This window comes from Aythya ferina (genome assembly GCF_964211825.1).
Source record: "Aythya ferina genome assembly, chromosome: 7".
NCBI classification, from domain to species: domain Eukaryota; kingdom Metazoa; phylum Chordata; class Aves; order Anseriformes; family Anatidae; genus Aythya; species Aythya ferina.
In genome coordinates, this window is record NC_140302.1 from 5092267 (window position 1) to 5107137 (window position 14871).

Sequence of the window (14871 nt, forward strand, 5' to 3'; positions counted from 1 at the left end):
GGTCAAACTCCTTGGCTGATAGCCAAAAAGTGAGAGGAACGAGGGTGAAGTTTGGGAAACGACAGCAAAACGAAAGGAGAAGAAGGACCTTCCTGAAGATGTGCTGGAGATGCTTTGCAAGTTCCCTCCCTGGAGCTTGGGAAGAGTTCTTCAACCGTGTGCCGGGAGCCTGTGCCCAGATAAGGCCTGGTGTGGCCGCGGGAGCTCAGCGTGCCGGCGCTTCTTGCTTTGCTTTCGGCCTTCTCCCAGAGGCCAGTGGCAGAGTTTGGAAATGACACCGTTTGTGTTCTCTTTTCTTTGGTCATTTTCACTTCGGTCTATTATTGTGGTCAGGCTCTTCAGATGAAGAACTGGGCTCGTTTTCCAGCAGCTGCTGTATAAATGAGCGCAAGACATAAACAATTTCAGTGGGGGGATCCTTTGATCCAAGACAGAAATCCTTCTGGAATGTTTTCTTTAGGAAAGCCAGTCAAGCTGCGCGTGCTCAGTTCAGAGTGCTGCTCCGAGGACACGAGACAACCTTTTCCTACCCTATCTGGTTCCCAGATGACACACTTCCACCTGTATCTTTGATGATTCCATCCTTAACCTTTTCATCACAAACTTTTTATCTCCTGGTAAATCAGAAAGCAGTGAAGCCTTTTGCTGAAAAGGGGAAAGCGTACTAGGTACTGAAGGTGTGAAATATCTTGTCAGAGAAGGAAAACTTGAAGTATGGATAAAACCTGGTTTCACTGAACAGTTCCTTTGCTTCCTGTGCTTCTGTTTGGTCTCCACCATGCACACTGGATGTTTTTTTTTTTGTCTGGAGCCCTCCAGAAGTATTATTTTGCTGTCCTATTAAGGCCCTTTTTGTGGGTACCTTTCAACAGATGTACTTCCAGATGGAAAATCAGGATCACAAGAGTCAAATCCCACTGTCACATGTTCCAATATATTTACTGAAAGGAGATAAAGATTTGGCAAGGTGCTGAGGGGCGCAGAGGACATTTCCCAGCTACCTGAAGGTCAGGACATGCAACTGTGGGCACCTCATACCAATTGCCACACAAACCTGCCATCAGTTCCCACTGCTGAAGGTTAAATCCCGTTCACATGAACGTTGTAGGGTCTTTCACCAGAGCTCTTCCAATACACTAAAAAAGCTAAAATTAAGCCTAAGTGCATATCTTGTGAACATGACTCATAACACTTCTTTTTCGTTGAGTACATCGGGAATCCCATTTGTCCAAGCATTAAAACACACATTTAACTTCGAGTGTGTGATTGCCATTGGCCTAAATGATACTATTTGCATATTTAAGTGCTCTGGTGAATCAGGGCCATTATTACTAGAGTTGATGAATGATATCTAAAGCATTAGGCAAAACTAAATGACAAGCAATTCATGCTGCTTCAGAGAGAAGGAGCTGATTTCAAGTTCAAAGCAATGTTTAATAGATCTGAGCGAGCCCCAGGAACACAATAACCTTGGCTCAGACAGCTTCGTCCACTCAGCTGGAATAGTCCCGACCTTCTGAGAAGGACATCTGCACCCCGCAGCCAGCCCTTTTCGTCCACTGCATAGGAAGTACACTTCTAACGTAATTCAAGGCTTAAAAGGAGCAGAGGAAAAGTTCTACTTTGAGTCTGATCTAAAGAACACCCGTTGTGATTTTTTTCTGAACGAATGCATTCAGTAAGCACAGCAGTAGGGGAATAAATCGTTTCAGTTAGAAGCCAGGCTGGTGAAAGGGTTAATCTATTTTATTTGTAGTTCTTATTTTTTATTTCTTTGGGGGGTGGGGGGAGAAGGGGAGAACCTGACCAGAACTGCAGGCGGTAGGTGTGCTTTTTTCTTTTTTTAATTAAAAAAAAAACAATTATGTATATAGTTTGATAACGCTACTTCTACATTTCTTTTTACTAACAATATTTTGGGGGCAATTTGTTTGCTCTTTTCTAGTGTTTCCTTTTAAATATATTTTTGATGAGCTGTTGGAATAAGTCTGTAAAAGTTTCTGACTCGAGATGTCCCAAGGACATTCCTAGCGTGTTGTTTTTTCTCCCAAAGTCCAAGAGTAAGATGGTGCTCTCCATAGGCAAACCAATTTTCAGTGGGGACAGACGCATCCCCACAGGCTGTGCCTAGGGACCAGGTACCAGTGACCTCTCCCAGACAAAACAGTCTCTCCAAAACTCCACTTACAGAATCCAAAAGGGCTGCGCGAGGGACTGGCTGATTAAAGACGGTCTCTTCTGATTTCATATGCTCTGTCATTTGGAAGGGAGTCTGGCAAGGGTCGCTGTGCCCTCTTCAGGAGCATTCTGCAGCCTGAAATCTCAGACTTCGCTAGGAGGTGGCTCTGAGCTAGCAGCTCAAAAGCTGCTTGCTTGAAAACAGCAGGCTCCTGGTTGTTACCTGCCATGGTATCGTCGTCTCTCGCTGTTTTCCCTCCTCTAGCCCCAGCAGTGCACTTACACTCAGCTCATCTTCGGCCTTTGCTCCACGTGGAACATGCCTGCAAATGCTGGGCTGGGTGAGAGCCTCTGTTTCTTTTACACATCTTTGTTTTTCCCTTGTTTTTGTCCCTATTGTTTCCAGATGTACCCGTTTTGTCAGGGACAAGGACTTTCTTTTCTTAATTTTCAGAACGTCCCATGATCACAGTTTGATCATTTTCCCACTCATTTATCAATCCTTCCTGCACTCCCTCCTCCTTTCCTGTAGCCCTTCATTGTCCAACACTTGGATCCAATGGAAAAAAAATCACAGCAAAACATGAATTAAGACGGTAGATATCTGTGAAGTTTTTGGAGTTGACTGTAAAGCTTCTACTGTTTAAAATGCTACGTGGCAAGACCAGTTTAGCTTCGTAGCTTTCTTATGGTTATTTGCTTGCTGAAGTTATCCAATAAAGAAGTGTTTTGTTTTTTTCAAACAGAATTAGTACAAATATTAGAGGGGTTGTTTGTTTAAGAAAATCTTGCTAGACTTTTTTTTTTCTTTGCTGCAAAAGATGACTTTAACTGCTGTCACATGCTGAGCGTAGCAGGCTAGACGTGGTGGTGGTAGGTGCAAGAGGGTCGGTTGTGAAACTGACAGAAAGGATCTGGTGTTCTTGCTTTCTCTTGCAGGCTGTTTGTCAATCCATTGTCCCTGGCGGGGATTTGTGGGGCGTGTGAAATTCCATTTTGTGATAATTCCATTGTTCTCTCCCAGTAATGTTTCAAAGCGTTGCTTCAGTAAATCTTCCCTTCTGCTCTCCTGCAAGGATTTGCTTTTACCCGGGTGTTGTGCTCGAGCTGCAGACCGAGCAGCCTCACCACCTTGGTGAGTTTTTGAGGAGATGACACGCTTCCTTGGAAGCGTTTCATTGAGAGGTGGGGTAAATTGGGGCAGAATGTAGCTGTTGCATCCCCCTGCCCTGTTAAGGAGGCTTGAGCATCCCTTTGATGCTGGGGAATGGCCTGACTCTGCGGAATTCTCAGGCTTAACGATGCAAAATTGACTCCAGATGCTCAGCAGCAGTGATGGGAGGGGAGCTGCTGATTTACAAGGAGAGCCTGCAGATACCGCGGGCTCGCTGCTGGTAGAACTCACGAGGCACATCTACATTGCCAGTCAGCGCTGCCTGAGAAGAACAGGTCTGAAGGAGAAACCAGGTCCTGCCGAGGAACCACCTGGGCTCAGGAGGTTCCATTTTTGAGTATGGAGGCCTCGATTTTGCCTGGCCTCGCAGGCTGGCTGCTGTTAGTGATTCGGATGCACGAGACGCACTGCTGGAGATCACCTCTGTGTTCAGCTTCGTCTGCCAGGAGCCCGCTCTGTACATCCAGTGACGGCTCTGTGCTGGGAGCCAAGGCAGAGCGTGTGAGCACAGGCAGGGGATGTGCTTTAGAAGCACACCTTTGATGGTGAAATGTGCTCTCTGCTCCCCAGCTCGCTACGTGTGGCTGAGGGCTTCCTCACCGGGTTTCTCCATCCCCGTTTACGAGCTCTGCCAAGAAAACTGTGTCAAGTGGATCTCCCCTTGGTACTCAGAGCCCAGCAAAACACCTCCCTGGTGTCATTTTCCCACATCTGGAGCACTTGTGTCACTGGCACTGCCTGTTGCTCATCTTCTTCACCAAATTCTTTGATGCTGGGGATGCTTTCTGCCAAAGGTCTGCTCATTGGCCAACGTCAGGCAGGCGTTAATTCACTAATCCCTGCAGGAGAAGGATTGCTGAAGCAATTTGTAACCTATCTGCTTTTCTTGAATTTTACAAGAGAGACTCTATTTTTTTTTGGTGGCATAGAATGTACAGTATTTAACGTAGCTGTAGTAAAGTGCTGAGTTGTGGGTAAATATCAACAGGGCATTGTTTCTGCATGTCTCCTATAAACACTGATTGACTGAGGCATTTAAGCCTGATTACACTTTTTACATTGGTTATATTGAATTCTGATTAATATTAAATATCCAATGTTGTTTGGCTTTCACGAATGTAAGTGCTGTAATGTTCTTTTGTATTACCAGCAACTGTTATTGTCAATGTGCTGATTCTGAGACACTATTTCAACTCCTTTTGACGTAGTTCAGCTACTCAAAACTTTTTGGCCTGTAAGAAAATTCCCCACTAAATAATTGCTGGAATGAAGAGAACAAAGGGCTGTTCTTTCCCATAATCTTTCCAGCCTCTGTAGGAGCTTCTTCAGCCAAAATGAGCATTTGCTTTCTCTTTTCTTTTTCTTCCTTGGTAATAGGAGAACTTTGATTTGTTTTGTCTTTTAAACCTCGAAATTCTGAATTCCATGTTAAATGTCTCTAACGTTATTTTAGAGGAGTAGAGGTACTGTTTGTAAGGTTACACTCTGAGCTATGGCATGAGGAGTTACTGATCATAACAGAACTTAATTTAGTTTTTCTTTGTATTTTTTTTACACTATTTTATAAGCAAAATGTTTGTGTGATTTAAAACGTAAAAGATATTAACAGATGAAACATTTAACATATATGAGAAAAGGGATTCACATAAATGACTTCCATCAGTGTGAACGACAACTAGCCTATGATTTTTGTCAGAACCAGAACTGTGCCTCAGTTCCGCACTTCGTGTCCATTAACTGAATGGTTTCAGAGGAGCCATGCCGTTTCTTAAGAGTAGGCGTGCACGTAACTTGCTGACTGATTGCTCAGTAATAAATGAAGTTGAGTTACAAAAAAGTAACCTACTGCTTAATTATAGTGCCTTTAAAGCAGTTCTACTTTCTTGCAAGCGCTGGAAATTTTATATACTTAATCACCAAGTACCAAGTTATCAGATAAAGAAAATAATACTTATCTTATTCTGAGGTGCTGTTTTATATGATGAAGAAAATTGCTATGCGAGAGCTGTGTGTTGGTGTTTTAAATGCCTTAGCCTATTCACCGCATCAGGATGAGGATAAAGCTGGGGGATTCCAGGACAAAGTTAATTTGGGGAATGGACTGCTGGAAAACCAGGCAGGAGGTAACAGAAAGCGTTTTGGGCTGGATGGTTGTTGCAGTGGTCGGCAGACCGCCCTGTTTGGTGTGTCGTCCCATCGTTTTCCAAGAGGAGTCTGGTGAATTCCCTGTGCCTTGCATTGAAGCTTTACTCCGTGGTGTCAATGTTTTAATGAGGTTTCTATTTTAATCTGTGTGCCATAATATTCCAGTACGAACTGCATTTGTTACGCCTGATGTACATACTTCTCCATTTTATAAAAACTCCTGTTTACTTACACGAAGTTTCCGTCTCTTTTTCAATGCCAGCCAATGCAAATCACGCACCAGAAATTGGTGGCCCCTCTTCGCACCTGGGGGTGGCGTTCAGATAAAGATCCTTAGGAGAGGACGCCATCTGCTGTTCGCCAGTCACCCCAGGATCCGTGGCACTAGGTGGCACATCTCAACCCATTCGGCAGGGGGACAAAAGTCTCAAAAATGTTCTCACCAGCCTGGTGGAAACAGCTGGACAGAGGACACAGCCCGACTTAGTGCCTGTGCTAGGGCAAAGGCAGCAATATCAGCTGAGCTCTGTTACTGGACACCAGAGACCCCGAATCCCCCCGCTACCTGGCCAGCCCTATGGGAGCTCTTTCTTAAACCACAAAATAACAGGCTCAGAACCCAAAAGCTGTTGTCTAAGGGATCTGGCCTAAAAAATGAAACATCTGACCAACTTCTATGAATCCCTAATTGGGGGGGAACAGCCAACCAAAAACCCAAATGACTGAGCCTTTGGCTGATGGTTTGGGGCTAGCAGCACCTGGCCTGGCGGCTTGGTTTTGGCATGGTAACAAGAGGGAAGGTGGCACTGGCCTCAAACGCTGTGACAGCCATCACGATCATCGCACCATGCCCCCGATACATTTACCTCCTCTAAATCCAGACGTGAAAATCAGTCACCTGCCTTGGAGCAGGGTTCCCACAGCTCCCTTCTCAGTGAAAGGGGAGAAATGGGCAGCTGCAGGAACATCGCCTCTGCCCCTCCTGGCTTTCTCTCTGCATTAACGCAGAGGGAAGGAGCCCACGGACACAGTAGTGTTTCCTTGAGAGGAAAGTGATCTGCTGAAAAACCTTTAGCTCTTGAGCTGTTAGACAGCAAAATGAAGTGCCTCGCTCCTGACGTCCTCTGGGTTTAGCTACAATGAGCCCTGGATCACCAGGCAAAATCCTCAAGGATCTGGGTGGTTAACAGGAACTCGTGCACTAAGCTACACAGAAAAAAGAAAAAAAAAGCACATTATGATGCTTCAACTTGGAGAGGAAAATGTATCAGGAACCTATGATTCCCATCATTTCTTGAGGCTCTAAGGTCACTTCTGGTTTTCTTGTTCTTTTTCTTTTTTTTTTTTTTTTTTTTTATACTTGCTCCTGCAAGTATAATCACTATACCTCGGGAGAGCAGTAAATTTTGCACTTGTGCAATAAATAAGTGTTTTGGAGGTTAGCTGCATTCTGCTCCTGACAAACAAGTGACCCAAATGAAGCCTTTCTATATTTTTCCATTTATAGATCAGGTTGAGATTTTTTTTTCACCTGAAGGCTCCATAGGGAAAAATAAAAAGTCGATTTATGATTTAAACTGGCTATTTTAAATCAAATTCAGCTGCAGTTATGAAAGTAGACAAATGTGCAGTGCTGTCCTGTCCTTTGAAGTTTCTCTGAGAAAAGTTCAGAGTATACTGGTCCTGTGCAGGAAGACACCAGGCTTGTAAATGTCACCAGAGGAGAAAGGGAATATCTATCACAGTTCTGAATCATACCAAAGGGGGTAAGTGCAAAGGGACAAATATTTTTACTAGCACGAGAACAACGAATCAGAAACAACTACCAAAAATCCCTCTGCAAATCTGTGAGGAGGGAGACACAGAATCTAGTTAACAAACTTACCATTCTATCAGTCCAGCTTTGCTTAAGCTCAGAAACTGAAATAGGGGTTTTATTTATAAACAGCAAAGGTACCTTCCTTTGGAGGTACAGGGACACAAAGCAAAAGAACGTGTCCATAGCGTCATAGTGTGCTTTCTTAGCTAGAAGTCCCAACCTGTTTCATTATTCCAAGAAGCCACTCCATCTGGGTGATCACCGTGCCGCTTCTCCGCACACCTCGCCCCTTCCTGGCTATTGTTTCTGGGCTGTGGGGGTAAAACCTGACAGGGTATTCTGGAACAGAACATAGCATTATTTTCCCCTTTTTGTTCCCTTATTCTTTTTTTGCTAATTCTGAAAGATTTTTGTAAATCTCAATTTGACAAAAGAGACACAATTATCAGGGGTAATCATAACTATCTGAATATTCCTATTAAATATTTTGACTTATATGACTAATTGAGTCAAGACAATGATCTCTGCAGACTGCATCTAATGTGTTTAATGATAAATAACAAGGATGAAAAATAATTTATTTTCCTCTGATAAGCAGCATTTAGCTTTTAGAATGGGTGCTTAGGCAAGAAACGCTTCTCTCTTCTTTTTGCTAATGCATGAGATACTTTGCAACTTTTTTTTCACAGAATCACAGAATTTCTAGGTTGGAAGAGACCTCATGATCATCGAGTCCAACCTCTGACCTAACGCTAACAGTCCCCACTAAACCATTTCCCTAAGCTCTACATCTAAACGTCTTTTGAAGACTTCCAGGGATGGTGACTCCACCACTTCCCTGGGCAGCCTGTTCCAATGCCTCACAACCCTTTCGGTAAAGAAGTTCTTCCTAACATCCAACCTAAAACTCCCCTGGCGCAACTTAAGCCCATTCCCCCTCGTCCTGTCACCAGGCACGTGGGAGAACAGGCCAACCCCCACCTCACTACAGCCTCCCTTGAGGTACCTTTAGAGAGTGAAGATATCCTAACCTAATATATCCTAAGATATCCTAAGATATCCTTTTGAAGATATCCTAACCACCAGTCTGCCTTAAACACCATGCCAGAACCTGACGGGCACAGAAAACAGTTTAATTCTGAAGTATACACCACAGTCTGGTTTTACACTAATACTGCAGTAAGGGAGTTCAAAAAAAGGATTGTTTTTCCACTTCCTTTAAGAAGAGCTTGCTGTGCACGAAATACTAGCATACTAAAGCTGTAAACGCTATGGAGGGTGTGTTTGGGGGATTCAGAAATGGCTCAAAATGTGAAAAAGTCGTAACAGAAATACGGATTATTTGCAGAACTCAGTTACTACATCTGTTGTCTACTGCCATAACATACGCAGAGCAACTTTTACTGTGTTAGGCTGTCCTAATAGCATGACAACACTGGTGCTGCTTTGATGAAACTCCTGGATTACGCAGGGTGCTAAGACAGAGCTTTCGGAGTGCTTGACATTACTGTACTGCCAGGCCAACCCTGGATGCCTGCCAGCCTGAGCAAGAGTGAAGCCGTATCTCCTGGTTCTGGCGCTATGAAATATTCATTGCAATGTTTGAGATCTAACAGCTTCTGCCCAAAAGTGAGAGTGCCATAAACAGGCTGTTATTCCACTCGCTGGTGAGTTAGGCAGGCGGCAGTCTATAACTGCTCTGTCAATAGCTATGTTGTTTATTTTGACAAAGGAACAGATTGTATTTGCACTGGGAAGGCAACTGGCAGATGGTCTCTGCACAACCTAGCGAGGGCAGGCTCCGCTCCTGTTGATGGCAGGGGGAAGCTCCCGCTTAATCCAGCGCTGGAAGTTTTCCGTTTGAGGAATGTGACTTATTTGTGATCTTTCTCTGAACAAGTTGATCTGACAGACCAGGACGTAAAGCTGTTGTGACCAAAAACCTTGGGCTCATCCCCTGCCTACCACGATGGCGAAGGTGCCCTCTGCCACAGAGGCCTTGTCGAGCAGAGTAAGGGACCTCCTGCTCGCCCCGTTCCCGTGCAGCCTCAGTGTTCAACACCGCTGCAAAACAGGGAAGCCCAACTCCAGAGAGTACCTGCTCTGCTGCCGGTGGTGTGGCGACTTGTGCGGGGACACGACGGCTGCTGGGACATGTGGCTGTCACTGCAGAAAACAGGAACAACCTGCCATGGGTGATAAAGAGGAAACAGAAATTAGATTTTTATTTTAGGGAACACAAAAGCTGCATGAGGAGGCCGCAGCCCTGCGCACCCAGAGGAGCTATGCCTCATCTAGGAGCCATCAGAAAGGCACGTACCCATGTGGTGGACCCGACAACATGCCTGCAGGTAATGAGAAGGCTGTGTACAAACAGAAAAAGTTGTGGTGTTTTGTTTTGTTTTTTTTTGTAAATAGAATGAGTTTTCCAAGTGTTCAAAGTTTGCCTAAAGCAGAAGGCATAAATGTTTTTTTCTTTGTAGACCTCCCACGCTTTTGTGTTGTTATCACACAGCAACTATTTGTTAATCTGCAACAAACTGGGAATGTTTTCAAAAATATGTGATGCTTATTTTGTCTCCTCTCAAATTATTTTTAATAACAAAGCTATGCGCCACATGCATGGTTGCGAGTGTTATTGGATGCAATTATTCCTATCTTGAAATAGAAAAACACAAATGTTCCTCCTCCTCCTCATGGGTTTTACATTCTTTTGGTTTTATGCTTTGTGCTTGAAAATCTTCTGTTCCCCCTACCCTCCCCGAAATCTATTAATGGTTCAATACACTTAAAACTCTATAGGTGTCTTTCCCTTTGCTATGTTCAAAGTACAAACAGGTGAGATCCAATGAAGACTTCCCCTTTTGGGTAAAATAATTCAAATGCAAGGTTCTGTTTGTTTGTTTGTTTGTTTTTCCTGGGGTTTCAAAGCATTTTGACCTCATTTACAAAAACAAACTTCTGCTATCTCATTGTGGGTCTGCGCATCCCCCGTACACTGATCCAGTAAATCTGTGCCCGGTTTCATCTAAATCTGGCCCAGGGGTTCACACCTCACATACTTCTGTCCTGGAAGTTTTATAAAGGCAGATGGCCACAAAGAAGAAAGGAAAGCCCATAGAGGTAAGGCTGCGATGAGGAATCGCTCCTCATAACACATAGGAAAAATTCTGGGCCGAAGGAGGGGGAAGAGAAGGCTCCAAAGCATGAAACTGTGGATATGGGGATCTTGTTGGGCAACTTGCTGAAAAAGACAAGGAGTGTCTTTATTTCCCTTTTAAAGCATGTCAAAATACAGCTGTTGTTAGTGCCTGTGCTCACAGGGAAAACCCTAGGTTGCCGCCACTCACGCCCTCTTTCTCTGGGAGATGGTGTGGTCCACAATGAATATAATCTGAAGGAACACTTCAACATTTTTTTTTCCCCTACCGAATGCGATTCTACGCGGGCACAAAAGTTTCTTTTTGGCGGGGCCAGCCACAAACTCCGGGAAGCCGGTGAACCTTGGTGGTTTTCGCAGCAACAAAGGGCACGCTGAAAGAGCATGGACGCCTCTTTATCCTCCTGCTCTGTTGTTCCCAGCCACCCTCCCAGCACAACGCCGTGTGCGAGCTGGAGCCGGCTGGGTTAAGGCACAGCCTCGCAGCAGCCTCGGAGCCAGGGGAAGCAGTGCAGCGATGCGAGGCGTTTGAGGGATAAAAAAACAACAAGGTGAGAGAAACTCGGGGCGATGTTTAGCCCTGCCTGAGGCGGAAAGCAACTTGGCAGCCCTCGTGGCCGGGCTACAAAGCCCAGGGGCGGCCGGGGAGGAGGCTGAGCAGGCCTCAAGACACAAAGAGCCCAAAGAGCCGCCCCCCCCCCCCCCTTCTTTGTGGGGCCGGGCACACCGGCACCGGGCTCACCTTCATGGGGAGGGGGGGGGGATCGGCTGGGGGCTCCCCGCCGCCGCCGGCCCCTTCCCCCCCGGGCAAGGAGGGCGGCAGCCGCAGGGGGCTTGCAGCAGGCCGGTGACTCCTCCTAGAGGCGGTGTAGCGGAGCGGGAGGGAAGCCCTGCCGCCCCCCTCGGGAGCGGGAGCAGCCGCCGCCGCCATCGCCCTCCTCACGTAGCAGACGGGAGCCGGCGGCTGAGGCGGGGCGAGCGGGCCCGGGGTCGGGGTTGGGTTGGGTTGGGGTGGGGGGGGGAAAAAAGAGGCGAGGGCGAGAGGCGGCTGCGAGGGCAGAGAGAGGGGAAAGGGGCCCGGAGGAGGAGGAGGAGGGCGGTGAGGAAGCACCGGCAGGTGAGGAGCGGGCGGTGGGGGGGGGGGGGTGAGGGGGGCCGCTCCCCTCAGCGGCCGTGAGGGGATGGAGGAGGAGGGGGGGGGGAGGGGGGTTTGGGGGGGGTGTGAGGGGATTTGGGGGGGATGAGGGGGTCTGAGGGGGGTGAGGGGGGTCGAAGGGAGGGCTCTGAGGGGGTTTAAAGGGGTCTGAGGGGGGTTTAAGGGGTTTAAAGGGGCGGGAGGGGGGTGCGCGCCCCCCGCCGCCGCCCCCTCACGGAGGCTCCGGCCGCTGACTGGAGGGGGGGAGGGGCGGGGGAGGGGGGGGGGGTTTGCGCGGGAAAGCCAACGGCCACTCCGCCCCCCCTCCATCCCTCCCGGCTCGCCCCCCCCCCCCTCCGCTCGCTGCTCGCCGCCGCAGGGCGCCTGCGCGGGGCGCGCGCTCGCGCCGCCCCGCCCCCGCCGCCCGGCGGCTCGCAGCCAATCGGCAGCCGCCTCGCCTCGGCGCCCGCGGGGAGAGGGAGGGGAGGGAGGGGCGGGGCGGGCGTCGCCATGGCAACCGCGCGGCGTTGCGCGTGCCGCCCGGCCCCGCTGGCGCCTCCCCTGAGGGGCAGCGGGGCCCGTCCCGCCCCCCCCCCACCCCGTACACACACATTTCACCTTTAATTTTCCGAATAAAAGTTATAATATGTGGAAGGCAAAGCCCGTGGGTGCCCAGCACAAGCGCACGGCTCGCGTACACACCCCCAAACGCCGCTCAGCAGTCCCGCGTCAAAGCCGCAGGGCTGTGGTGGCAGTCCCGCAGCCCGGGGGCAGCTCCCTGCTGAGCGCCTGCTGCCAAAACTCCCCACCCCAAATCCTGCCCCAAATCCTGCCCAAGTGCCCCTGGGCACCTTGTGCTGCAGGGGTGTCTCTGCCACCTCGAAAACCCAGCAGGACAACGGTGTATATAGCCTGCTGGCTATATATGCGCGGTTTATATAGCGCCTGGTTTAATCCGACCCGATTTATTTATTTATTTTACCCGTTTATTTCTCAAATGCTTAGTGATAGTCGCTAGTGTGTGCTTCATACCTGGTGTAGGTGTTATCCTGCCTTGCCTCTGCCTTGCGTTTGGTCGGGGATGTGAAGAGGAACAGCTGGAGTTTGCTGTTCACCCATGTTGCAGCAGTTTTATTCTGCGTTGCACAGACTAAGCTTTCTTTTCTTTGTTTCCTGTGAGTTTTCTTTCTGAGAGAAAGAACTAGACATCTGAACTGATGCCAGAAGGAACCTGAGGGAGCGGGAGGGCACCTTCGCTTCTGTCCCCTCCATCAGGCTGCTAACATCACGTGCAAGAAACAGCTTCTGCTTTGGGCTCCAACAAGCAGATTCTGATCTAGATACTTTTTGATCAACTGTTAAAAATCTTGTCTTTGCTTTGCATAACAGCTGTTCAGCATAAATGAAAAATCAGTTGTTTTGTCGTAGGCATTTGGTAGTGCACTGAGCTACCTGGAGGGCACCCATGCTTTCTTGCCAGATTTTGACCTGTAAATCTCTGAACCTGTTGATCTCTGAGCTTGCTTCCTGTCCAGCTTTTCCACTCCAGGCTCACTTGCACATCACAATCTGGTTTTGAGTCCATGTGTTTTTTAAAAGTATTGGAGGTCTCACCACCTAAATGTCACTATGTGGTTTTGTACTTCTGCAAATCGGTGTAGGAAGGGCTGGAAAGTGGTTTTAAGGTTGTTTTGGTAAACCTCGATATGTGGGATGCAAATCGTGGGGCAGTCTGGTGCTTGCCCTCTGCAGGTAACCGTGGTGGGGTGGGCAGTGGCAGAACCTCCAAGTGGCCAAAGCAGATCCACCTCGGAGCAAGGAGAGCCCTGCTTCCAGCAGGCAAAACGAAATTGATGTTGGTTGCCTTGGGCTCTTGGGAAGATGCAATTCCCAGAGCAAGGCCCAGCTTGCAACAGTCTACCTTATTTTCATCATATTGTAGAGAGCTCCAGGAGATCTGGTAGCTGTTAAATCCCCCATAGCAACACAGGGGTGGTGGAGCTGTGAAGAGTAGGAGTGCGCCGTGACCAATTAGGGGATTGGAAGCACTAATTGCTTTAAATTGCCCAAGCCTCATGATGTCACGGTAGCCAGATATAGACGCAGTTTTTCCAACTCAGTGACGATGGACTTCATGTACGTGCCATGGCCGTGTTTTTTCAGTGGGGACTCTAGTTTGTTAGGACAAACCCAGAGTCATTGCATCGCTTGGCAATAATTAATGTGGGTAGGCTTGCGTGCTTTTCAGCTGATAAGCTCTTGACATTTAGCAGCATCACCTGTAGATAACAATGAGGACCAGCAGTGCTCAACTTGTAGCTCTTCTGCTGTTGGCAGCTGTGGAGCAGCCCAGGTGGGTGCATCGTGTAAGTGGTGTCAGGTATGAGTTGATGTGCATCCTCCTGGGTCAAACGGGTCCCTGCCAGGGGGAGAAATGATCCTGGCCCCTGGGACCTCACTGTGGACAAGGTGTAGCTCTTCTGTAGAAGATAGCGAGGACTGATGTTCATCTGAGCCTGTGAAGTGTTGCCTTAGCATCCACTCTCTAAGATATCTGGCATAGGTAGCTGACTGCTGTGGTGTACCCTGTTTCTTTTTTCAAGTTCACATTAATTGTATTCTAGCAGATTTGATTATGCCATAGCTTGGTGTTTTCTACCAGACATCATCTTCTGTAGGATACAAGACAAAAACAGAGCTTCAAGATGTTTCATGTGTACCCTGGTCCATGTACATTGCAAAGAAGAGAGGAAGAGTGACAGCAGAGTTTTGAAACTTCTCCTATTCTGAGGCTTAAGCAAAATCCTGCAAACGTACCTGAACTGATACCTGCAGTGCATTTGGAAAAATGTTTGGGAATCCAAAGGCTGCTTTGGCAGCAGGGGGCAAAAATGGCTGAGAACAGCGGAGGCTGAGGGAGATAAGGAGAGAATAAAGGCATAGAGACAAAGGTGGGAAGTTCAATGAGGCAACAAAGGAAGGAGCCAGAAGTGTTTAATTATACCCACAAGTGTATATAACGTAACGGTGTGCCCTGGAGCAGTGTGCTTAGTTATGCAAACATGTTTTGATTTTCTATCACAGAGATCAAGTACAACCACTGTGTTTTCTGTGGATGCAAACCTCATGATGTTTGCTTTTTTTTTCCCCATTGATTTATACGCAACTGGGATTTGGTACTACAGCAAATATATGAGAGGCTTGCTTAATATGATTTAGATGCGTGATTCTTTGTAGCGTGCTCCTTCAGTATGGCTCTC

At 47.6% G+C, this 14871-nt stretch overlaps 3 protein-coding genes across 8 annotated transcripts in view; 2 read left to right on the forward strand and 1 right to left on the reverse strand.

The window, feature by feature from the left end:
• COL13A1 (collagen type XIII alpha 1 chain) overlaps positions 1 to 5730 on the forward strand; it is a 93293-nt gene extending 87563 nt beyond the window's left edge. For both annotated transcript variants that reach the window (XM_084525064.1, XM_084525065.1), the window contains one exon: positions 1 to 5730. In XM_084525064.1, the coding sequence (XP_084381190.1) occupies positions 1 to 33 (33 nt within the window). In that variant the 3' untranslated portion in view covers positions 34 to 5730.
• LOC311439426 (uncharacterized protein) lies at positions 1726 to 11407 on the reverse strand (the record flags this gene model as incomplete). Of its 2 annotated transcripts, none has more annotated exons than XM_084525071.1 (5): positions 1726 to 5957; positions 7537 to 7655; positions 9415 to 9502; positions 10746 to 10850; positions 11219 to 11407. In XM_084525071.1, the coding sequence occupies 5 exons, from the start codon at positions 11405 to 11407 to the stop codon at positions 5937 to 5939; spliced, it is 522 nt and encodes a 173-aa protein (XP_084381197.1). In that variant the 3' UTR covers positions 1726 to 5936. The 2 variants fall into 2 exon arrangements, with proteins under 2 accessions (XP_084381197.1, XP_084381196.1); XM_084525070.1 differs by having other exon boundaries at positions 1726 to 6703.
• MACROH2A2 (macroH2A.2 histone) overlaps positions 10649 to 14871 on the forward strand; it is a 25854-nt gene continuing 21631 nt past the window's right edge. For 2 of the 4 annotated variants that reach the window (XM_084525068.1, XM_084525066.1), the window contains exon 1: positions 11477 to 11593. The gene's annotated coding sequence lies outside the window, so the exon portion shown is untranslated. Of the gene's footprint in view, positions 11028 to 11476; positions 11594 to 14871 lie in introns of those variants that run through there. The other 2 variants (XM_084525069.1, XM_084525067.1) reach the window with 2 other exon arrangements.